This window comes from Malaya genurostris, chromosome 2 (genome assembly GCF_030247185.1).
Source record: "Malaya genurostris strain Urasoe2022 chromosome 2, Malgen_1.1, whole genome shotgun sequence".
In the NCBI taxonomy this organism is placed as follows: domain Eukaryota; kingdom Metazoa; phylum Arthropoda; class Insecta; order Diptera; family Culicidae; genus Malaya; species Malaya genurostris.
The window spans coordinates 195,764,267-195,791,561 of NC_080571.1; the positions used below are offsets into that span (position 1 = coordinate 195,764,267).

Below are 27,295 nucleotides of genomic sequence, written 5' to 3' on the forward strand. Positions count from 1 at the left end.
TATTTGGAGATTTGTGCCTTGCCATCAATTTGTTTTTAGCATCATTTTCCCGATATATAAGAGGGAAGGATTGAAAGGAAATGGTAAGGGTTGGACTAGGAGTATGGGAAAAATTGACGACACAAAAACACAAAAAAGCAGAAGTAAATTCTGCACCCCTAAGGGATGCCGAACAATCTGCTGAGGATCACATTTAGTGGAAGCAGAAGTAAATTCTGAACCTCTACGAGGCCCCGAACAGTCTGCTGTTAATGAAACCTCCAACCCCCGAGAGGATTTAGAGATCCTACAAAAGCGACACCATTCTGCACTCCCGGAAGAATGCAGAACGATTCGCAGTATGTCAAGCAGAAGTAAATTCGGTACCCCCTAAAGGATGCCAAACAATCTGCTAAACCCTATTTAAGGTGAATACAGAAGGGATTCATTCACTCCAGGAAGAACGATGAACCCTTCTGACTATAGATCCTTACCACATTGGGTAAGAAACGAGAGAATATCCTTCAACTTAGCTCCGCATACACAGACTCAACCATGTATGGAGAACCAAAAACCCGGATACGTAGCTGCGTCAATGCGGGACAGTTACATATCAGATGATATGAAGTACCATAATCGCATTCACACAAGTCACACGAATAATACTCAGCACGTTGAATAGTAGCCATGTGATAATTGAGTTTGCAATGTCCAGTCAGAGCTCTGACCAGAATACTGCAATGGTGCTTGGAGAAATGCAGTAGACACTTTGACATTTTCAGATTTAAATCTGGTAGAAATGCTTTTGTCTGAGCACAAGTTTGCAAGCTGCGCCAGTAGCTGGCATGTTTGGATGCAGCCCAAGAACGAATCTTGTGCTTTATCCAACTAGTTGAAAGTGGTAAAGCTGGTTCAGGACCAACGAAATCATTCGTTGCACCAGCTCTAGCCAACTCATCAGCCCATTCATTTCCAGTAATACCAGAATGGCCGGGTACCCATAAGAAGTAAACAGCATTTGAAATGCTGAGGTCTTCAATTTGAGTTCGACATGCGATCACTAGAGTCGACCGTGAGTCATTCGAACTGAGTGCTTTTAAGGCTGCCTGACTGTCGGAACAAAAATAAATTCGCTTACCAAAGACCCTCTGCTGAAGTGCCGATTGTACTCCACACAGAATCGCGTAGATTTCTGCTTGGAACACAGTACAGTATCTACCAAGTGAAAGAGACTGCTCCAGCCTCATTTCACGACAGTAGACACCAGCACCAGCACGACCATTCAACAGAGAACCGTCCGTATAACAAACTATGTGTTCATCAAGTTGTTGAAAGGAAAACTGCATGTGAGAGTTAGGTCACTAGGAGCGAGTAAGTACTCATCCCACGTAACCATTTGAGACCACAAGCGAGTGTGGCTAGTAGCATAATCTAATGGGTTATTGTTCCAAAGCCCTGTAACCTTAAGACGGTATGCACAAGATAATGCTTCTTGTTTTAGGACCACATGAAGTGGTTTAATGCACAGTAGCGCCTCTAGAGCAGCAGTAGGAGTTGTCGTGAATGCTCCTGTCATCGCCATTAGGACCATCCTTTGGAGATGATTTAGCTTCGACTGAACTGTCGCGACTTCTCCTTTCTGCCACCATACAAGACAACCATATGCTAAAATTGGTCTAACAATAGTTGTGTAGATCCAATGAATATATCTGGGTTTGAGTCCCCATGATTTTCCAAAAGCTCGTCTGCATTGGCCGAAAGCCATACAAGCTCTCTTAATCCTGAAGTCAATGTGAGCAGACCAATTCAGTTTTGAGTCAAGAATAATCACGACGTATTTAACTTGATCGACCACAGTGACCTCTGAACCGAAGAACTGTAACGGACGAGCTCCTGTGATTATCCTACGAAGAGTGAAAAGCACCATTGATGTTTTGCCCGGATTTACAGATAATCCAACCTGACAACATCATTGTTCAACAGATCGCAGGGCTTGCTGCATTAAATCAAAGAGAGTGTTAATGCTTATACCGGTCATCAATATATGATAATCGTCGGCAAAACCATAAGTCGGAAATCCAAGGTTATTAAGTTTCCTCAACAAACCATCAGCGACTAGGTTCCATAAAAGTGGGGATAGTACACCACCTTGAGGACACCCACAGACACTCAGCTTTCTAATCTCTGCTTGCCGAAGCGATGAACAAAGAAGTCGATTGCTAAGCATTGCGTGTATCCAATTTGTGATACTTGAAGGTATGCCATGACCACAGGCTGCTTCCAGAATTGAATTGAAAGACACGTTATCAAAGGCACCTTCAATATCTAGGAAAACTCCCAAGCAAGATTGCTTTTGTGAGAAAGCTTTTTCAATGTTGTACACAACATCATGTAACAGGGTTGTAGTGGACTTTCCACGCTGGTAAGCATGTTGCATTCCATGTAGCGGATGCACGCCCAGACTAACATTCCTGATATAGTGATCGACTATGCGTTCCACTGTTTTAAGAAGAAATGAGCTAAGACTGATAGGCCTGAAACTCTTCGCTTCCTCATAAGTGTCGCGACCGCCTTTGGGAATAAATTTGACAATTATTTCCTGCCAGGCTCTAGGAATATATCCAGTCGCAAGACTAAAAGTAAGTATTTTCTTCAAAACATGTTTGAAATGTTCATACTCTTTCTGCAGTAACACTGGGAAAACTCCATCCTTTCCAGGAGACTTGTACGGAGCAAAACTCTCAACTGGCCATTTGACCGATTCAATCGTCACAACGCTTCGAGCAAGGGCCCAAGAATCGTAACTACCTGAAAAAGTCTCGGGAAGAGCTGTCGGTGATGGATCCATACATCCTGGAAAGTGAGTGTTAAAAAGATAGTGAAGTACATCACCTTCATCAGACAAGTGTTCACCATCTGAAGTTCTTAAGAAACTGACATTAAAGTCCTTAGACTTCGAAAGTAACTTATTTAATCTGCTAGCCTCGTTGAGACTAGAGACATTTGCACAGAGGCTTTTCCAACCACTTCGCTCAGACGATCGAAGAGCATTTTTGTAAGCCCTTCGAGCCGACACGAATGCCTCCGACCCATTTCTGCGTCGGTGGTTCCAAGCTCTTCTGCATAGTTTCCTTAGTCTAGCAAGTTCAGCATTCCACCAAGGAGTTCCTCTAGTAGCTCGCACAATCCGAAGTGGACAAGCCTCTTCATATGCTGCAACTATGAGTGAATTTGTCTCGTCGACAACATTTTCCAAATCAATTGGGGTTTCAATTGTTGGTTGGTACCCGTAAAATCTAGTCGCCAAGCCCTCTTCATAGAGGTCCCAGTTTGTAGATTTGGGATTACGATATGTGATAATATCAAATTTAACGTTTGAATGATCAAAGAAGATGTACTTATGATCAGACAACGAAGGTTCGAGCTCATCGGAGACGAGCCAATTCACCAACTCATGCGCAATTCTATGAGAGCAGAGAGTTACGTCCAAAACCTCCTCTCTTCCAGCTCTCGCAAAAGTTGGACGGTTTCCTGCATTGACTATGTGCAGGTTTGTACTGCTCACAAATTCCATCATATCAGAGCCTCTCGAATTTATATCTGTGCTGCCCCAAATGATATGGTGAGCATTTATGTCACTGCCGATTACAAGCGGTAAATCACTTTTGCAGCAGTATGATACAACCTTTTTGAAGTCATCGCTTGGCGAAGGTTGGTTATGCGGCAAATATGCCGAACAATAGACATATTTTCTGTCTATGCCATCAATAGTCATACCAACTGTGACAGCACAAATATCCCGAGTTGTGAGCTCCGATATGAGAGAAACATCGAGAGCACTATTTGCAAGTATGCATGCTCGAGGCATTTCACGTGGATTTGTCATACCGGTCTTGTTGAAGGCAAGAAAGACTGGGTTTAACAATTTTCCAACGTAGAAGTTTCCCTTTTGGAAATATGGTTCTTGAACCAAAGCTATAGAAGCTTTACCTTCTTGCAGAAGTCTGGATAGATTCATAGTTGCTGTACGTTTATGCTGGAGATTGATTTGTGCCACTCTAACCATTATCAATTAGAGTAACGAACATTTCACCTCCAGCACCAACCGCACAACAACTACAAGAAGCCAAATATATTGGCTTATAACCGCCTATAGCGAACCATGTAAGGATTTTTTTAAATGTTTTAATCATTTAAATCCCACGAGTTGCGAAGAAAGAAGTCGTCCACTGTGCCAGAGCTTCGCTTAACACAGTAAGGGAAATCCCCAAGATATTCCGTTCACGACTGCATTGTTTAACCTCCTGCAGCCATTCAGCCATCGGCACGGAAATACACCTTGACTTAGGAGTTCCTATTTTTGTGGCCTTTTACGACATGGAACAGGAAACCAGTGGATCAATTCTTGGTAAAAAATAATTCCGCCGGATGCCACACGGCTTACCTGTTTGGTGGACTTATACCACCGGTACAGGTGGACCGTAGCGTTATTCTTAGCCAGTTGAGAAACCGCTACCGACACTACACGGCTATCTAGGCTGCTCAGAGAGGGAAGTTAACATTGATGGTCAACTTCCATGGATGGCCGAGCAGCCAAGCAGCCTTTCTTTATGAGTAAGGCAAAAATGGCTAATTCGGTTACGTTGAACTTATACGCAAATGAGCCTAAATAGTTTTGTCCTGAATAAAAAGATAAGTTTCTTATTAAATACTTGCTTTATAAAATGTATCATTTTACTAAAACAATGAGGAATTCACGGCATGACAGAAGCAAACTATTATTCCAACAATAAGAGTTCTTGAAACTTATTTGACTCAAACACAACAGTGTAATCGTTAGTGGTTGAATGACTTAAATGACCTCTAATGACCCTAGAGGACACGAGTCGAAACACTCAGAGAGCCATTCAGTCCAGAGCAGAGCTTCGAATATACACACCTTATTCATACGCAAGCCATTGCATCAACCGAGTTCAGCCTTCTGTTTACCGCAAATTAGCTTAAAAATTTTAAAATATTAAACAAAAGAGGCATTGTCATGGGGGCTAATTAGTGATTGCTAAAGTATCTGCCTGCTGCCCGTCTTACCTCAGTCTCAAAGGCCATGGCCCGGGTGTTCGGTGCTTGTGTCCATGGTGTACAATTCTTCAAGTTTCCTTTATCTTCTCCCGTGGCTTTTCACTTGTCACGAGTTGTTTTTTTCTCCACCACCCGTTACAGCAGAGCGAAATTGAAGTAGGCTTGTTATGTCACCATAGAGTCAGATCCAAAGTCGACCACCGGCAGTATGATTGTCGTGAGCCAGGCGTAAATTGGCCCCCGCGGCTGTTGTACCTAGTTTACTGTCACTTTCGGCTCAATTTGCCGAAAAGCGAAAACGAAGCACTGAAAATCTCCGCTGCACTGGGTGATGCAGGGGAGAGTTCAAGTGGCACCAACCTTATATTTACGACGAGAAATAAATGCACCGGCTACTGGAATGTGAACACATTTATTGTGACCTGACATGGAGTCAAGAAGAGGTATGTTTATCAGATCGTGAAATAATATCTGGTAGCATGAACAATATGCAAGCGTTCAGAACGATGCTGCTTTTAAATTTTAGAACATTCTCATGAAACAAACGTTTTCTTGGAACAAAAAATTAAAAACGTGGAGCAAAAATTCTTATTAACGTGTATGTGAAATTAATATAAGATTTATCCAGAAGATTTTTTATCTCACTTTCGAGAACCGGTGCAACACAAGTGAGATTGTTTGAAAATCGGCATGTTGAGAAAAAGATGGTTCAAATTTGATTTTTTTTATTTTCTGTACTACAAAACGCAAAATCTTGATGTTTTGCATGAAATATTGATAATACACCATTAGCAATGTTGCAATACATTAAAGGCAAATGCACAATATGCATTTTGCACTAAATGAGATTGATATGCGTGTTGATTGCGCATGGGAAAGACAAGAGAGTTGATATTTTTTTTCTTATTTCATGTCGTTTTCGTTTTTAAACTGCACTACACCGATGCAGTGCTACACCGACGACACCACAGACTAACAGACATGACAGTATGAGTAAATTCTTATAAAAATAATTTTTCGTGATGCACTAGTTCCACCTATATTGTACTGCGCGAACTATTTACTATCTGTACACCCCTTGTGTTATGTACAAGTTTTTTTTACTAGTTGGTTTCCCCTCGTTTGTCAACACCGATCAGCTGCTTGCAGGGTTGCCTGATTTCATCGAAATATTTGAAAATGAATCGTCACAATAAATTATTGGATAACGTTATCCAATAATTTATTGTGACGATTCATATTTAATATATTTAACTTTTTCGCGATGTTGGAAGGTAACCATTTATTTGACTCAACGTTGTTCATCTAGACTATTTTTATTGTGTTGGTAGTTTTAACCCGAAATTAAGTGGCGGCAGATCAGAAGCAAGTAAATATTGTAACAAAACGGGTTCGATTTCGTATTGCGTTGGAGGATGAGAAGTAAGCACAATTATGTATATAGTTTTGGCAATATGTATTAAATCTGTATCCTGCATGAAATTCGCATGGACGTATACAAATCAATACATTACAGGTAATTCTGTATGAATGGCAACTCTATTGGTAAATGAAAAAAATAAACACAGTCTTGATGACAGACAGGATATTTTTGATAGGGTAAGGTGGCGCCATCATGACACATGTGAGTACTGTCCCAAATAAAGGAATATTCGAAATGACCGTTAAAATGATTGAAGAATCTAATTTGAGTGTCCTGTCAGTTAGTCTGTGACGACACGACCAGACACTCCGAAGAAAAATCGGAATAAAAAGCGTTCGTGAGCGATTTACCGCCAGTTACCACAAATGTAGCGACCCCTTGATAATGATAAATATAATATTTTTGGGCAACACTGTTTAAGTTGCTATGAATTAGTTAAAAAGGAGCCCCAGAAAAAATAAACAAATTGTTTGAGAAATTTGTGGAGCAGATCTATAAATTTAAATTTTCTGCACACAGCTCCACTTCCTGAGAGCATTTCAACACTCAAATAAAAAATCACGTTCGATTCACTTGAAAAATCACGTAGAATGGTTTCAAATGTCAAATTGAATATTTTACGTGACGAAAATGAATGTTATACGAACATCCCCTAAAATAAATAGAGTCATCACATAAGGTTTACGTGAATTGAACAAACGTCAAACAATCTACGTGAATTTCCAGTGTGAAAAACTCGATTTTGAAAATGGCGAGCAGTGGCCTTCGAAGTGTAAGTAGTGTAAATATTTGCGAGAAAAGTTATTTAATTACAATGTTTTACTTCATCGCCCGGATCATTTCAGTATGAAAGTTTCCATGTGTTCAACTGGACCGAGTGCCTGAGTGAGTCCGGAAGTTTACCCGCTCCTGCCGAATGCTTCAAACAGGCCGTCGGTATGAAGCTAGAGGCACTGGAACCATGTAATGCGACTTCAACCTGCATCGGTAGTGTTGTGGGAGTTCTTGGATCTCGACTTCGGCTTCGGTTGGATGGCAGTGACAACATAAACGATTTCTGGAGGCTTGTCGATTTGAGATACCACGAGGTTATTAGTTGCTTTTTAAGCCATTGGAATTATATGACAATTTTCTGAAATAAATGTTTTATATTTCATGGCATTTTTCATTTCACAGATATATATCAAAATCTCGAATCTTCTTTTCGACTTCAACCAATATATAATAAAATAGTAATTTTCTGGTATCTAAATTTGATATAAATGATAGATAAATGTGATATGAACAGTACATTACATTTGACCTATGAAACACGTAACTTTTACTGGATTATGCATTAAACAGCTTTTAAATGCCAGTCCATTAAAACCTACGTGAAAAGTAGGGTGGAAAATATTCACATAACTTTTCACGTAACTATAATATGATTATTATTTTGAGTGAAGAATATGTGAAATGGCATCAAAATATGTTTTTTTTACATTCTAAAATCTGTTTAAAACCAGTAACCAAGGTAATCGTAACTGTTATTCAAAATCAATAATACATCAACTTGTGCTGCCAGATTCAACATTTTTTCAAGAGATTTCGTTTTGACATTACCAGTTACTGAGGGGTAGTTAAATTTACGATACAGTTTCGATAGGCGAGTGGCAGGTCGTGTCGTCGGCTACACCATGGCATAAATAAACGAACGAAAATAATGAAAACATACAATAATCGATTCCATTGCACAGAGAAAAAGTGCAACACTGGTGTAATGCAATTGGTGAAAACAAACGGTTTCAGTGCAGCTTTCGCTACACCGGGGTAATGCATTTTAAAAACGAAAACGACATTACTGAACAAACTCTCAATTTTTATTGGAATTTCTTAATGTATTTTAAGGGACTTCTTTCATCAAGCTAAACCAAATCGTTATGGGACTGATATGCGAGTATGGGGAGTCTAAATTGGAACAGTAACTTCGGAACCTAGAATCTAGAAGTCCGGATACAAATCAATTGCAACTGATCAATGCCGTTCAATGGGATTTCAGTTTATAAAATTCTGTCAAACTATCTCAGAGGAACCACTGATTGTACAAGTTTGAAGTTGTTTATTATTTTCGGTGTTTCTGAAAACGGAAGCCGGTATCGCTGAAGAAAATTTGTTTAGTCGTTGTTATTTAAAATTGCCTGAAAACTAGAAGATTTTGTTGATTGATTGCAGTGTTTCGCATTGTATTTCATTGCTCACTTGTCAAAATATGCTTTTTAAATCGAAAACCTCATCGTTCACCTCGTAGTTTTCATAGCGGTAGTAGGATTCGAATAAAATTCAATAGAAAGGTATAGCACCTGCAAAGCTAATTCTTGGCATTACATTCCTTTCGTGGAATTTGGCCTTTCTGTTTCAACAGACGTCGCAGCCGATTCTTAGTGTTCAGAATCATTGCATGGCTAGTACTATGGATCCTACTGACACTAAGAAGGGGCTCGGGGCTCGAGGTATAGCACTTGAAAGTATTTGAATTCAAACGAAGTTTATGAAAACCGGTCCAATGACTCCGAATAAAAATGGAGTGCACTATTTGTCTCATACAACCTGAACCATTTTCTGATTTTGACAAAACTGAATCGAATAGTATATCACAGTCGGTCCATCGGGCTAAGCTTGAAAAATCGGGGGGTTCAACTTAAAGTTTTACCGTTCCAAATAGTATTTCAAACATTTTGTTGTAGTTTATATTCAATCTTGCAACAAGTTTCAAGATGTTTTAAAAAAAGCATGTTATTTGATCCCATCATCGCAGAGATTTCGGCACACTCATCAAATTTGTTGACTTTTGCTTGGACCTTTTATTTGAGTCTAAGTTAGTAAAAATCGGTTTGGTCATCTCTGAGAAATCGATGTTAATCGATTCGGTTACCTGAATAGCCAATAAGAAATTGTCCGGCCAATAACTAACAAGACCCATAATGAAAAACACAAGACCCATAGTGCTTCCGGAACATAAAATCGGAGACCAGACAAATGACTTTGTTTGGAATTCAACTAGCAAGATATTACAAACATATTACATATTTCGTCTTTACATCGTTACTAATAAAACACACTCTTGATATTGACATTTTAACTAATATTAATTCCGGATAAATTTGGATGTTTCCTATGAAACCGTAAAACCTTTCAATTTAATATAATTTTGTTCGATTCGAAAACCGATTCAATATGAGAATAAATTGTAGTTTTTTTATGGGACCGAAATACCGACCATTTGAGTTCATGAAGTTCATGATAACTCGTTCTTCTCCGGCCTTCTCCGAGGAAATTAAGTGACATTGTTTGTCACATACACATACACATACATTCAACCGGAATAGCTAGACTGAACCCGATCAATCGATTCGTCGACAAATATCGGAAGTATTGGTTCCGACTTCCGGGAGAGTTTCATTCGTTGGTGTCGGTTCGATCCATTGTCAGTGACTAGTCGAGTAATCGTCACAACAATGGTTTCGAGTCGTCGGAACGCCATTGAACCGGAAAGCAATCGAAATCGCAGGACCGACTTCGGCGCTCATCCGGAAGCCCCGAATAGTGTAACAGGAGTATTGGCATCAAGAAAACTTTCTTGGTCGGAGAGCGCTCCATCCTCCGTCGGGGACTAGACGAGTAGATTGCGGGCGCGGTGTCGTATAGAATCGCCAGCGAACCGGACGCCATTCAACAACTGGAATTGCCGGGACAGCTAGGGTAGGTCTATCGGCAACTAGGTTAGGCAGTTCGTGACGTAGCCCCACTTTTGGGTCATTGGGGTACCAGCGAACCGGTAGCCATGCTACACGCGAAATCACTGGATCGACCAAGGCAGTCAACTTGTCGATCCCCTGGAGAAAAATGAAGGCTGAAAATAAACGCCAAAGTACTTGAGGTTTGTTTCCTCCGAAGTATTAAAATTCCGCGGGGATAGCGGCAAAGAAGTCCAATATAATTTACACAAGTGCGGCGGGTTTACAACTGCCGGGGAACATGAGCCGGGTCAGTGCATAACAGAAACCTATTACGATCTCGACGAACTGAGTAGAATGATGTATGGCACTCAGACTTTTTTATTCGGTTTCAACAGTGATTGCACAGTTTCTCTATATCAGATAGGCAAAATGATAAAAGATGAATAATTTAGCATCAATAATTATTTGTAATAAGTTAAATTGTAGATTTCACCATTCCGCTATTTCTATCAACTACGCATATTTAATATGAATACTACCATATCGAATATAATTTTACTGTACAGTTCCTTCAAAAAGCACAAATAGTTTGAAGCTGACATAATCCAACCCGTTTTTAATCGATGTTTGAGTGCGTACTTAGGACTTAGGTTTTAAGGCGATTTCAGTGTAAAGTCAGTAACAAAGTAAATATTTATCGTTAATATTTTCATCTCCTTCAAAATAAACAGAATTCTTCTAAATAATCAGAAACTTTAATTGACAGCCAATTTTTGTGCTTAGAACACCTGTTTTTATTTACATTACGATTCGGCTTCGACTCGACAGTGCTTAACAGTTCATGTTAAACTGTTATGTCACTTATCAATTCAACCTCTATACGTATAACAAATGATTATACAAAGGTTGTTACTCATGTATTTAGCCTAAAAAAGAAAACAATATTATATTTGATCGGAGATCGTTTCATATTTTTTCAAAATATTTCCCTAGATGATCAATACACTTTTGCATACGCTTGCATTTTGATAACATTTTTCCACTCTTCTTGAGATTGTCATTAGGTGTCAATTCAGGAAGTCATAAGGTGTCAAGTCAGGACCACACGGCGGGTCCCTCATCAATTCCACGTTTTAGGTGCTCAAATATTCGGCTTTTGAGCCGATGTGTGAGAGCTTGCATTATCGTGATGAAGAATGGTTTTGCGACCTGTGTTTGTTTTCGTTATTTCACGAAAAACTTCTTTCAAGCAAATGGCAATACCAATCAGAATTGATGGTCTTACGATCCTCTAAAGCAACGGTAGCGATATGTCCGTTTATACCGAAAAAATGTTCTTTGAATGTTAATTCTTCTTGAAACACCCACACAGTCGACTGCTGTTCAGTTTCCGGCTCATATGAGTAAATCCATGTTTCGCCACCTGTGTAGATGTTATATACCAAATTATGTGGGAATCGGCTGAATCGGCCAAAACTGAAAAAGTGTTCTGCAAGTAGCAGAAACTTTATGTTTACTTAGTGATAAACTGTCATGCTTTGAAGATTCAAAGACTCGATGTTAAATAAATTTAATTGGTAGGTTAAAGTAAAATCGGTGCATTAAGTCGTTGAACAATAAAATCCATTTGAAATTGTTCTATTTTTGTGTTCTTTTTGTCTTTATCTATAGAAAGGCACCTCCGCTTCCTGAGATATAAGCGACGTAAGCGACAAAATGCGTTGTTTTTTTTAACTGTTCAATTTTCTCAGAGATGGATGAGCCAATTTCAACAAGTCTAGGCTCGTTTGAAAGCTACTATTGAGTTTTGGATGAAGTTCGAAAATCAAATGGTTGGCACTTCCGGTTCTGAAGATATAATTTGAGATGTAACCGGCTTATCATACATTTTTCATCGGCTGAATTTTTTCGAAGACGACACAATGAATTTCGATAAACTTATATGAAAGTTAACAGTGTCAATCAAATTTGGAAGGGTAAACATTTTCGGTTCGAGAGATGTAATGTTATATGTGACGTAACCGACAAATCCCAGTGTTTTTCAACGCAACCAAATTTCGGATATGGAAAAATCGATTTCGAAAGACTTAGAGCAAATTCAGCAGCTGCAAGATTTATATGGGTGGTCTATAATGTAAATGAAACTGAAACAAACGTATTCCAAGCAATCCGTTTTAGTTTTATTTATTCGACCAGTTCTACTGTCAAATTTAAAACTGGTATACATTGCCGTTCTATTTTTTCATATTTGAAACAGATAAAACGCTGCTGGGGCTGCCAGTTTATTTTGTTATAATTTCTAGATTTAAATTTTAAAACTGACATAAATTATGCATCTAGAACTAGAACACTCCTGAATATGCCCTTAGACTTGTTTTAAACCTACTATTGGAGCAAATTCAGCAGCTAGAAGTTCTATATGGAAGATCTAGAATAGATCAGAAACTGGAACAAACGTAGCCCCAGCAAACTGTTCTCGTTTTATATCTTCGACCAGTTCTTCTGTCAAATTTCAAACTGGTCTACGATGCCGTTCTATTTTTTGTATATTTGAAACACGAGTAAAACACTGCTGAAGTTGTCAGTTTTTCTTGTTATAAAATTCAGATTTAAATTTTGTAACTGACATAAATTATGCATCTAGAACTAGAACACTACTGAATATGCCCTTAGGTTATTAGAATTTTTGGAAATCAATTTTTTTCAAAGGTCCACATAACTGTGAAGCGGCATCTTCATCAGTATTTCATCTTACCTTTGATCTGTAAAGCGGATTACTAAAGTCCCAGTCGGGTGCCACGAATAAATATCCACGTTTTGACACCTTGCGTGTAGCCTGCGAAAAGAAAAAGGGAAATAAAAACATAATTAGTATGTGTCTCCGAATCGAGAATAGTAATTAAACAATGGAATTTCCTGATACCTGCAATAGAATCGACTAAAAATGTATCATGACCCAAACAAATGACAGGAAAACTACTACTGATGAACAAATGAATACAAATGCTGTACGACACGTTGGCCTTGAGCAGAAATTTAACTTGTTCTGTTTGACGTTGTCGCGTAATGTGTCCGGAATGGAACCATGGAGTGTGCCGTCAATACTACGAGATTTCCGCTCTAATTAAGAAATTGTCATAAAAGGCGGCAAATCCCATTCATTTCACACTTCATGAAGTAGGTTGGCTGGTTTGTATTGTGCTCAGCACGCGCCCGACGCCTCCACTGGAATTGCTGGTTAGCTGCTCGTTTGAATTTACTATACTGGAGGGCACAAATTGGCACTTCATGGCCTACTCTCTGCTCAGTGGGACTTTGTGAAGCGGGAAGTTTGTCACGGTAAGTATGGTTTAACAATCGATCGTACCGATGCCGTTGTTACCGTAGACGCCACAGCGGAACAGTTTGGGCAAGGTAATGAAACCAGGTATGCAAATTAATTCGATTTCAAACAACTTTGCTATACTCCTAGAACAGACGGTTTGAGGGCATTTGTTTTCAATTCTCGCGGTCTGTCTGCTACAGCTAAATGTTGTACAATGTATTGGAAAGGCTGCAATTGTTACTGTCACTCGCAAGGCGGTCGCGGCCGCTGGTAACACGCATGCGGTACCTGAGCGCTTCATGGAAGTGTCAATGTGCGGAAGGTAGGAATGTCACAGCTAATCTGTGTCACATGTGAACAGTGTCCGTCAATCTGACGCATCTGACGTAACAGTAGAAAAAAATCATTCATGAAAACAGAAAACAGCAGCGGACCAATATAACTACCTTGCGAAACTCCAGAACGGTACAAGAAAACTTCTGAAATCGAGGAATCAGTTTTTAAACTGACAGAACGATTTGTTAGGTAAGATTTGAACCATCCTACGCTTATCGATGAGATTCCCAGGCGATGTAATTTCGATAGAAGTATTCCATGGTCCACTCGGTACTTTAAGACCCATATACGCTGCGTCGATTTGCCATCCACATTACATACTCTGCACATATTTCGAAGTGAACATGAGATTAGATAACACCGAACGTTACGAATAGAACCCATGCTGCTCATTATCTATGTAGTTCCAACAGCTGGCAAACAGGAAATCGTTTACAATAATTTCGAATAGCTTTGAGCAAGCACACAAAGACGTGATTCCTCAGTAATTGGAGACGTTGTGTTTATGAACTTTTTTGTGAACAGGAAACTGATAGGAGAACTTCCATCGAGAAGGAAACTCACATTGTAGAAGGCAAATCACTCTTCTTTTTGAGTTTACGAAGGAACAGAAACGTTTAGGGTTTCGACGGAGATTCATTCCAATGCGTTTTATATAAAAAAGATATAGAGAAATGTTGTAAAGACGATACTGTCTAGTTGCTGTATTCAATTGTTGTTTGAAGTACTGCGAAGGAGTATTGCAATACTTTCATAAGGTGGCAGAACGTATTCGCTTAAGACCAATTCAACCCATAACTGTTCTCCTTCGCGTGTTTTGTGGCTTTTTAGTTTTAGATCACTCCTGAAAACAGCATACAGGTGACCGAGGAGTTGCACAGAGAAAATTTGATCATTCAGCCAGGTTTCTAAAGCTAAAAGGAAAAAGCTAAAAGGAATGAATAAATTTTGTCCTCAATCCACGTACGTTTTGGTAGTAAATACGCAGCAATACGCAACCATTCGAAAAAGTAACATTACAAAGCGGAAATGGTTGTTAGCGACAGCAGGTTCTAGTAGCTCTTTATACTCGCCTGGAGTAGCATGTAGCCTCATCTACCATCACCGACCACAGTACCAGGACGATGATAGATGTTTTCGGAGAGCACTACTGGGTGGAGTGGTAGGAGGACTTCCTTAGTGCTTGTTAATGGGTGATCTGGATCCGACACTGCGACAATAATGGTAGAAGAGTGCAGTTGTCTAAAGGGGTCGTAAGTGCTCACCTCTCAATAGTACGCACTTTAACGTGATCGACAGAATCGCGAAACAGAAGTTCACTGGGCCAGATCGGTGCGAGAAGTAATTGTTCTTATCAAGAGGGGTGTAGCCCGACTTTAAACGATATGAACGTCAATTTGTTTGGATTCGCATCCATCGATACAGCTAGAGCCAATTTTGCACATCTTCAACGGTCACTAATAGTTGAAATCCAGATAAGACACTAAGTATCTTTCCTGGTTAGATCTTGAAGATATAACAACTGGTTTGTAAGAACCAATGAACCGCCAACCCAAGACATTTTCATAGTAAGTGGAAATGGTACAGCAACACCGAAAGGTCACCGCACTCCATCAAAAATGCCACAATGATCGGTGCTCAAATCTTTACATCATATTGTAGATAGCAGAATAATCAGTGTAAAATCTGGAAAATGTGACTTCCTTGGTATTTTTAGCGGTAATTTCCTTTAAATCCAGTGGTTAGAAATGTGTCACTGATAACCCAATTCAAAGTTGAACATTAAGCAAATATAATTATTAAACACAATTATTTTCAAACAGTCAATAATAGCTATCTCATTACTGATTCTGTACTGGATTGGATGGCAGAGCTTGCTACCGCTCAGCATGTATTGCATGAACACTGGAAAACGGAAACGATAAAACAATAACATCAAGGTCGGTTTGCCGCCTTAGACTCGGAGATTCGGAACGCATCGACAGTATCTGGTTATGTTAATATCAGATGTGCGTTTTCCCCAGCGATTACGTAATCACTGTATATAGAAATTATAATTTCGTTGTGGCCGGCCCGGATTTTCGAAAAGTAATTACTCCCAATTAAGTTGTAGTTATTTTACTCCGCCTTACCGCACTTGTGCTCAACACCCTATTAACCCAGATGCATAGTTTGTCTGATTTCCATTCGCACACGGCAATTTCAAACACTGCCCAAGCAAAACCAAACTATCTGATGGTCGAGTTGTACAGTTAATCGTAACGGTAGAATAAGTCACAGTAGCAATGCGACAGAATTGCTGTTTCTATTGCGGGCCCTCCCATTGGCGTTGTGGCACAATGACCCCATTTTCAGACGCAGGGTGAATTCGTCACATTTTGGTGGTTCCCCCGAAGTGAACAGTAGTACTACTGGAGAAAGAGATGTTTCGCAGCAGTCATACGGAGTTTGAATGAATGAGAGACAGTAAAAAAACGATTTCCAAACATCATCGTCTATTAGTGGCTGTTTAATGAATTGTTGGCTTCATTCCATTTTCAGCAGCGAGGCATCGGCTGAAAAACGACGGCGCGGCACATCATTTTACTGACGCGCTACGAAAAACTCATTTTAGTACTGTGTGTGTGCATGGCAATAATGACTGTTTAATTGTAATCACTATATAATTGAGCGCGAAAAAAATGAACAAATAATACTTACAGCATCAGAAATTAGCTTTTGCCTGCACTGCGCACATAATTTTTTATTCCGGCCATCATTTGATAGACTGGTTAGCTAGAATTACCTGACTGTGACATGTACATCCTGACTGACTGACTGTGACATGTGAAGGTAAAGGGAAAACCTAATTTTCTGTGGATTTTTTTGAATTCACCACATATATTGTGATGAGTTGATCGAATATTAGAAGCTATATTAGCTTCATCAAATCCTTTATGGTCTATTTTATTGCTTTTCGTCTTCAATTCGTTAGTGCATAACAGTTTATGATGAAATGTTATGCCACCTAGCAGTTCCACATACACCGTTAGGCAGATTTAAGGTGAGTTTAAATTACTTTTCTGGTAACAATTGTATTCCTGAAAAAGCGCACTTTTTCTATTATGTACTGGAATTAATTCGTTGCGTTTTACAAAAGATTGTGTTAGCTAACTATTAATAGTCGCACACACAAAAGCAAATATTATCCTGGAAGCTACTAACATTTCGCATCTTCACCAGCATATGACATTTCATTATTGTGTTGTATCAAACATATCGATGTTCGCGTCTGAAAAATGTTCTTGCGGGAAATGTTACGTCATTTATTCATTACTTTAACATGACGAAAAGTGTCACGGAAGAGGGGCCGCAATATAGAGATCGTCATTTACAAAGTAATTTTGCTTTATTGCAATTCAAGAGACCATGTTTTGAGAGACTTTTTTGGGAGTGCTGAAATGAGAAGCTCTGCCATATGCTATATGCTATATTTCTCCGATATTGTTTCATCCGATTATCATTTGTTCCGATCCATGGCATATACGCTTTATTAGTATGGAGTATCTGAGTTTTAGCAGAAAGATGATCTAACTAGAGGATAACGATGGACCATACTTTTAATATACATACTGGCCCTTATTTCCGGTGTCACTAAACGGTGATAACCAAGTGAAGTGACTGTGACCCTTCCCAAGTAACAATTCGAATGCCTTATGGTTTTGATTATAATTTATAGGAGTTTTGTAATTGATTTTTCAATCACTACCTGTTTTATGACAACTATAATAAGTGTCTCTTTTAACCAGTAATATCATAGTTTTCAAAGCTTCTATAAAACCCTTTGCCTACACTTAAAATAAAATAAAAATAAAACAATTTGCACTAGAATAAAACCATGCAAACACTCTTAATATTGCTTTCAAACATTTTCTTTAAAACATTATTGTCAGATAAACTCTTTCATAAATCTAGTTTTTTGTGTGTGTGCGTGTTCATTCTATGACAATTTCACTCAGAGTAAATTTGAGGGTTCTAAAGTACATTTATGACCCATTAGTTGTAGGCTATTTGATTTATTGCTTCTTAGGTTAAGTGTAATTTGCATTCAAAGAAATTTCATGACCGCCATTATGATGTTTTTTACCGTAGCCTTTATTGACATCAAATAAACATCGAAATGCAAAAACGAGGAAATATGTTGGACTTTCATGATTCATTTTCAGATCGTATGCACAAGTTTTATCGCCACAGAATAGTTTTATACAAAAATGACGATGAATCACAAAAAATAATTTTCATAAATCAAGGAGACTTTCGCAAAAACCGCATTTATTTCAAGGCGATTAGTAATAATTCTTATTTTTATCCTTACATTCACGATAAAAATAAAAGCGCATGAAGTTTTTACGTTCGGAAAAGGTCTCAAACTCGTAATTAAAATGTAATATATTCTTACTGATTGCATTAAAAGTAGACATGACACACATAGTCATGAAAAATATCATCAAAACGACAGTTTATTCATAGCGGAATTCATTCCATCCAGAGAAATTTAATGCTGATCGTAAAGCTGGTTTCAAAATTTTCTTGAATTTGGAGTTTTAAAGCAGGTTTATGCTGATTCTTCATTTTGATTTATAAACCTTATGAAGAATGGTCCACTTTATAGGAACATGCTCTTATAGAGGTTTTCAGTAGGCTTTCGTTGAGTTTAAAGTTTTATTGCAAGATTTATTATGTAGCATTGAAGACAGCTACAAGTATTTAATAATATTAAAAATGTTACTTGGGTTATTATGGGTATCACTTCACGGTGAAAATAAAGTGGAGTAAATGTAGGTTCTTATTACGGAAGTCACTTCAGAGACAAAAATAAGGACTGGGATGAACTTGATGTCATTCTGAACATCACGCCACCAACATTTTGTTGAAAAAATTAGTTTTTTCCACCACAGTGATCCCTTCACTATACGTGATACTGGTTATAGGTGAAATCAAGTAAAGTGACATGTAAGTGAAGTGCATGTGAAAGTGGAAGTGAGAACGGTAATAAGGGCTACTGTCAGGAATCAGGAATCAGAACAAATTGGCTCAAATGTCACGTTCCTATTGATATTTGGAGATTTGTGCCTTACCATCAATTTGTTTTTAGCATCATTTTCCCGATATATAAGAGGGAAGGATTGAAGAGAAATGGTAAGATTTGGACCAGGATGGGGAAAATTGACGACACAAAAACACAAAAAAGCATAAGTAAATTCTGCACCCCTAAGGGATGCTGAACAATCTGCTGGGGATCACATTTAGTGGAAGCAGAAGTAAATTCTGAACCTCTACGAGGTTACGAAAAGTCTGCTGTGAAACCTATTTAGGTTTGTTACTATGTGCGTTCTTTTTGATGAACGATGCACAGTTAATATAATCTCCAACCCCCGAGAGGATTTGGAGATTTTACAAAAGCGACGCCATTCTGCAACTCCCGGAAGAATGCAGAACGATTCGCAGTATGTACGAGCAGAAGTAAATTCGGTACCCCATAAAAGATGACAAACAATCTTCTAAACCCTATTTAAGGTGAATACAGAAAGGATTTTTTTTACTCCAAGAAGAACAATGAACCCTTCTGACTATAGCTTTTTATCACATTGGGTCAGAAACGAGAGAATATCCTTTTGTTGGCATGTTTAGATGCAGCCCAAGAACGAATCTTGTGCTTTATCCAACTAGTTGAAAGTGGTAAAGCTGGTTCCGGACCAACGAAATCATTCGTTGCACCAGCTCTAGCCAACTCATCATTGACGATTGTATTCCACACATAATCGCGTAGATTTCTGCTTCGAACATAGTACAGTATTTACCAAGTGAATGAGACTGTTTTAGCCTCATTTCACGACAGTAGACACCAGTACCAGCATGACCATTCAACAGAGAACCGTCCGTATAACAAACTATGTGTTCATCAAGTTGTCGTTCCAAATAACCAGTCAACCATTCCTCACGAAGAGGATAGCTCACATTGAATGTTTTGAAAGGAAAACTGCAAGCTTTTTTAATCCTGAAGTCAGTGTGAGCAGACCAAATTAGTTTTGAATCAAGAATAACCCCAACGTATTTAACTTGATCAACCACAGTGACCTCTGAACCGAAGAACTGTAACGGACGGGCTCCTGTGATAATCCTACGATGAGTGAAAAGCACCATTGATGTTTCGTCAACTTCCCTCTCTGAGCAACCTAGATAGCCGTGTAGTGTCGGTAGCGATTACCCAACTGTCTAAGAATAACGCTACGGTCCACCTGTACCGGTGGTATAAGTCCACCAAACAGGTAAGCCGTGTGGCATCCGGCGGAATTATTTTTTTTACCAAGAATTGATCCACTGGTTTCCTGTTCCATGTCGTAAAAGGCCACACAAATAGGAACTCCTAAGTCAAGGTGTATTTCCGTGCCGAATGGCTGCAGGAGGTTAAACAATGCAGTCGTGAACGGAATATCTTGGGATTTTCCCTTACTGTGTTAAGCGAAGCTCTGGCACAGTGGACGACTTCTTTCTTCGCAACTCGTGGGATTTAAATGATTAAAACATTTAAAAAAAATCCTTACATGGTTCGCTATAGGCGATTATAAGCCAATATATTTGGTTTCTTCTAGTTGTTGTACGATAGGTGCTGGAGGTGGAGTGTTCGTTACTCTGATTGATAATGGTTAGAGTGACACAAATCAATCTTCAGCATAAACGTACAGCAACTATGAATCTATCCAGACTTCTGCAAGAAGGTAAAGCTTCTACAGCTTTGGTTCAAGAACCATATTTCCAAAAGGGAAACTTCTACGTTGGAAAATTGTTAAACCCAATCTTTCTTGCCTTCAACAAGACCGGTATGACAAATCCACGTGAAATGCCTCGAGCATGCATACTTGCAAATAGTGCTCTCGATGTTTCTCTCATATCGGAGCTTATAACTCGGGATATTTGTGCTGTCACAGTTGGTATGACTACTGATGGCATAGACAGGAAATATGTCTATTGTTCGGCATATTTGCCGCATAACCAACCTTCGCCAAGCGATGACTTCAAAAAGGTTGTATCATACTGCTGCAAAAGTGATTTACCGCTTGTAATCGGCAGTGACATAAATGCTCACCATATCATTTGGGGCAGCACAGATATAAATTCGAGAGGCTCTGATATGATGGAATTTGTGAGCAGTACAAACCTGCACATAGTCAATGCAGGAAACCGTCCAACTTTTGCGAGAGCTGGAAGAGAGGAGGTTTTGGACGTAACTCTCTGCTCTCATAGAATTGCGCATGAGTTGGTGAATTGGCTCGTCTCCGATGAGCTCGAACCTTCGTTGTCTGATCATAAGTACATCTTCTTTGATCATTCAAACGTTAAATTTGATATTATCACATATCGTAATCCCAAATCTACAAACTGGGACCTCTATGAAGAGGGCTTGGCGACTAGATTTTACGGGTACCAACCAACAATTGAAACCCCAATTGATTTGGAAAATGTTGTCGACGAGACAAACTCACTCATAGTTGCAGCATATGAAGAGGCTTGTCCACTTCGGATTGTGCGAGCTACTAGAGGAATTCCTTGGTGGAATGCTGAACTTGCTAGACTAAGGAAACTATGCAGAAGAGCTTGGAACCACCGACGCAGAGATGGGTCGGAGGCATTCGTGTTGGCTCGAAGGGCTTACAAAAATGCTCTTCGATCGTCTGAGCGAAGTGGTTAGAAAAGCCTCTGCACAAATGTCTCTAGTCTCAACGAGGCTAGCAGATTAAATAAGTTACTTTCGAAGTCTAAGGACTTTAATGTCAGTTTCTTAAGCACTTCAGATAGTGAGCACTTGTCTGAAGAAGGTGATGTACTTCACTATCTTTTTAACACTCACTTTCCAGGATGTATGGATCCATCACCGACAGCTCTTCCCGAGACTTTTTCAGGTAGTTACGATTCTTGGGCCCTTGCTCGAAGCGTTGTGACGATTGAATCGGTCAAATGGGCAGTTGAGAGTTTTGCTCCGTACAAGTCTCCTGGAAAGGATGGAGTTTTCCCAGTGTTATTGCAGAAAGGGTATGAACATTTCAAACATGTTTTGAAGAAAATACTTACTTTTAGTCTTGCGACAGGATACATTCCAAGAGCTTGGTAGGAAATAATTGTCAAATTTATTCCCAAAGGCGGTCGCGACACTTATGAGGAAGCGAAGAGTTTCAGGTCTATCAGTCTAAGCTCATTTCTTCTTAAAACAGTGGAACGCATAGTAGATCACTATATCAGGAATGTTAGTTTGGGCATGCATCCGCTACATGGAATGCAACATGCTTACCAGCGTGGAAAGTCCACTACAACCCTGTTACATGATGTTGTGTACAACATTGAAAAAGCTTTCTCACAAAAGCAATCTTGCTTGGGAGTTTTCCTAGATATTGAAGGTGCCTTTGATAACGTGTCTTTCAATTCAATTCTGGAAGCAGCCCGTGGTCATGGCATACCTTCAAGTATCACAAATTGGATACACGCAATGCTTAGCAATCGACTTCTTTGTTCATCACTTCGGCAAGCAGAGATTAGAAAGCTGAGTGTCCGTGGGTGTCCTCAAGGTGGTGTACTATCCCCACTTTTATGGAACCTAGTCGCTGATGGTTTGTTAAGGAAACTTAATAACCTTGGATTTCCGACTTATGGTTTTGCCGACGATTATCATATGTTGATGACCGGTATAAGCATTAACACTCTCTTTGATTTAATGCAGCAAGCCCTGCGATCTGTTGAACAATGGTGTTGTCAGGTTGGATTATCTGTAAATCCGGGCAAAACATCAATGGTGCTTTTCACTCATCGTAGGATAATCACAGGAGCTCGTCCGTTGCATTTCTTTGGTTCAGAGGTGACTGTGGTCGAACAAGTTAAATACGTCGGGGTTATTCTTGACTCAAGACTGAATTGGTCTGCTCACATTGACTTCAGAATTAAAAGAGCTTGCATGGCTTTCGGCCAATGCAGACGAGCTTTTGGAAAATCATGGGGACTCAAACCCAGATATATTCATTGGATCTACACAACTATTGTTAGACCAATTTTAGCATATGGATGTCTTGTATGGTGGCAGAAAGGAGAAGTCGCGACAGTTCAGTCAAAGCTAAATCATCTCCAAAGGATAGTCCTAATGGCGATGACAGGAGCATTCACGACAACTCCTACTGCTGCTCTAGAGGCGCTACTGTGTATTAAACCACTACATGTGTTCCTAAAACAAGAAGCATTATCTTGTGCATACCGTCTTAGGGTTACAGGGCTTTGGAACAGTAGCCCATTAGATTATGCTACCAGCCACACTCGCTTGTGGTCTCAAATGGTTACGTGGGATGAGTATTTACTCGCTCCTAGTGACCTAACTCTCACATGCAGTTTTCCTTTCAAGACATTCAATGTGAGCTATCCTCTTCGTGAGGAATGGTTGTCTGGTTGTCTGGAACGACAACTTGATGAACACATAGTTTGTTATACGGACGGTTCTCTGTTGAATGGTCGTGCTGGTGCTGGTGTCTACTGTCGTGAAATGAGGCTGGAGCAGTATCATTCACTTGGTAGATACTGTACTGTGTTCCAAGCAGAAATCTACGCGATTCTGTGTGGAGTACAATCGGCACTTCAGCAGAGGGTCTTTGGTAAGCGAATTTATTTTTGTTCCGACAGTCAGGCAGCCTTAAAAGCACTCAGTTCGAATGACTCACGGTCGAATCTAGTGATCGCATGTCGAACTCAAATTGAAGACCTCAGCATTTCAAATGCTGTTTACTTCTTATGGGTACCCGGCCATTCTGGTATTACTGGAAATGAATGGGCTGATGAGTTGGCTAGAGCTGGTGCAACGAATGATTTCGTTGGTCCTGAACCAGCTTTACCACTTTCAACTAGTTGGATATAGCACAAGATTCGTTCTTGGGCTGCATCCAAACATGCCAGCTACTGGCGCAGCTTGCAAACTTGCGCTCAGACAAAAGCATTTCTACCAGATTTAAATCTGAAAATGTCAAAGTGTCTACTGCATTTCTCCAAGCATCATTGCAGTATTCTGGTCAGAGCTCTGACTGGACATTGCAAACTCAATTATCACATGGCTACTATTCAACGTGCTGAGTATTATTCGTGTGATTTGTGTGAATGCGATTATGGTACTTCATATCATCTGATATATAACTGTCCCGCATTGACGCAGCTACGTATCCGGGTTTTTGGTTCTCCATACATGTTTGAGTCTGTGTATGCGGAGCAAAAATTGAAGGATATTCTCTCGTTCCTCACCCAATGTGGTAAGGAGCTATAGTCAGAAGGGTTCATCGTTCTTCCTGGAGTGAATGAATCCCTTCTGTATTCACCTTAAATAGGGTTTAGCAGATTGTTTGGCATCCTTTGGGGGGTACCGAATTTACTTCTGCTCGTACATACTGCGAATCGTTCTGCATTCTTCCGGGAGTGCAGAATGGTGTCGCTTTTGTAAGATCTCTAAATCCTCTCGGGGGTTGGAGGTTTTATTAACAGCAGACTGTTCGGGACCTCGTAGAGGTTCAGAATTTACTTCTGCTTTTATGTGTTTTTGTGTCGTAAATTTTTCCCATCCTCCTAGTCCAACCCTTACCATTTCCTTTCAACCCTTCCCTCTTATATATCGGGAAAATGATGCTAAAAACAAATTAATGGCACAAATCTCCAAATATCAAGGGGAACGTGCCATTTGAGCCAATTTGTTCTGATTCCTGATTCCTGATTCGCCCGAATTTACAGATAATCCAACCTGACAACCTGAACAGATAGCAGGGCTTGCTGCATTAAATCAAAGAGAGTGGTAATGCTTATACCGGTCATCAATATATGATAATCGTCGGCAAAACCATAAGTCAGAAATCCATGGTTAATAAGTTCCCTTAACAAACCATCAGCGACTTTCCAAGATATTCCGTTCACGACTGCATTGTTTAACCTCCTGCAGATTCAGTCCTCGGCACGGAAATACACCTTGACTTAGGAGTTCCTATTTTTGTGGCCTTTTACGACATGGAACAGGAAACCAGTGGATCAATTCTTGGTAGAAAATAATTATTTATTTATTTTATTTCTGGAGCAGGGAAAAGCTCAATGGAGATAAGTTATTATCAATCTATTACTATGTTTCCAGTAGGCATAAAACCTCCTCATCTTTTGTACCAACATATTACAGAATATCCAAATGATACATTTCATATTATTAACTATTATAACATATTACAATATAGTGCTTTGAGGTAATATATATTTTTGAAGTCTTTCGTCACACGAACGAACCCTAATAGTTTCGAGGCTTTATTGATGGTATATTCAATGTGCTGTTTGTAATCCATTTTCGAATCCAGGATAACTCCCAAGTCTTTAATACACGATTCTCGTCTAAGAACAGTTTGTAAGATCGTGTAGTCGAATTCAATCATGGAATGTTTACGAGTGAATGAACTAACAAAACATTTTGAAGCATTAACGGTCATTCGGTTTACTCTACATCAATTTATAAAAATGTCCAGTTGTGAACGCAAGAATCTGGCGTCTGCGACGGTTTTGATGAGGTGAAAGAGTTTGAAATCAACAGCATACGATAACTTCATGCATTTTAGCAAAATGTTTAAATCGTTGAGGTAGAGTAGGAATATGAACGGTCCAAGATGACTGCCTTGAAGAACTCCGGAACTGACCGTAAATGGAGACGTAGTGCAATTTCCTATTTTCACTGACATGTCGCGATCACTTGAATATGAGCACAGTCAATTAAGAAAAGGTCCATTGAATCCAAGTCTACTCAATTTCGAAATGTTGATCCTGTGATTGATCTTGCACTCCAGTGCACATGTGCAGTGTTTTCCTAATAGCATTAACTTCACGTCTGCTTAGCGGTTTATGTTTAACCGTTATTGATATTAACTGCCAACGCACTGACGAGTTGAAGATAAAAAAGTATCTGTTATCGTCTAAAAGTATACGGTACGGAAAATTGAACTAAGAATTCGATGCACGCAGTGTTTCCCAGTTTTTGAACACTTTTTTGTAGAATCGTTGCTCAGATCTAAATTTTCTCAGTTGACTACTACTGATCAACAATTCTACACACAACACAAGTCACTCGAAACCTAATTATTCAACCTAGAAACTTCTGATGGAATGTACTGTTACTGAAGGAAGTTCCTCCAACGAGCATTTACTGCATTAGCCTCGGGAGCTACCTACAGTTTTTCCTTTGAGCTGAGGTGAAAACACATCATCTGTCGTAAAAAAAAACAAACTCATCTTCAAATTTATTGTCCGTCGGCGTCCCACATTCGTGTGTAGCAAAACACAATATGCTAATAGACTCCAAGCCCAACAACAGGTTGTTCAATCAAAAATCAATCAAACCGATCGTGGAAATTGCGTAACAATTCCGATTGGATATATGCTGCCCGCTTCGAAGTGTGAAACACGCTTTCTGATTAAAATTCATCTTGCCGGTTGAAGTGGTTGGCCTTTTCAGCAACTCTTTCGGCATCTCCGCCGTTGTCTCGTCTTCTTCCTGTCATTCTTTTGCTATTATTATGTATTTTTCGTTTCTGACAGGTTCTTTTAACGGATCACTTTAAAGGTAACTGTTATTTGACCTTGAGGGGCTTTGACAGCAAAGAGAATGTGCGCCTGTGCGCGAGAGATATTTTTTGAAAGGGTTACCTTTTGCGGCCAATTCCAACATGTGTGCGACACGGCGGGGCAGGGAGTTTCCCCAACGGCAGCTGGCTCGAAACAGAATACCTTTCGAAATGAAATGTACAAAAATCCAAACCCGATGGAATGTGCAAATAAATCATACAATACTTGATAAAACGAGAACACCTCTGTGGGCTTGGTACCGAAGCACTTCTCGGAATCATTCAAGGCGAAAATACTTCAGTTGTTGTTTTTTTATTAATTCGAAATCTTTTCGTACTGCGAACTGGGTTTAAGAGTTTCTACTCATTTTCTTCAGATTGTCATGCTGTTAAAAAAAATTTAAAGATTGAACATGTTCTTGACTATCATGTCACTTCATTTCAGTGAGTGAGTATACACAGGCATTTTAAAGCTTTACCAAACGTGTCAGGATAGAATTACCGGAATAAATTGGAGCTGCATATTTTTGGGCTCCAATGTTGTTGCGTCATCATTTCTGAAACCTTTGTTCAATGTGCAATATGTTACCAATTTTTTTTTTTTTAAAGATGATTCGAAGAGATTACTTTCAACTCTACAATATAACTGTTTTCTGTTCTTTTGACGTGAATACGTTTGAGTTACTTTAATATTAGGTGTTATTTAAAATTCGGCCTTTGAAAGAATAGGTAAAACTGAATTGTGAATATCTCGAGTTGCACTGGACGCAAAAACATAATTTTTCCTCCATGT

General features: G+C 39.4%; 1 protein-coding gene across 1 annotated transcript in view; it reads right to left on the reverse strand.

Annotated features, from left to right (window-relative positions):
* LOC131433131 (protein outspread) overlaps window positions 1-27,295 on the reverse strand; it is a 416,778-nt gene that overhangs the window by 172,885 nt on the left and 216,598 nt on the right. The window contains exon 2 of the mRNA XM_058599955.1: window positions 12,953-13,033. Within this exon, the coding sequence (XP_058455938.1) occupies window positions 12,953-13,033 (81 nt within the window). The remainder of the gene's footprint in view (window positions 1-12,952; window positions 13,034-27,295) is intronic.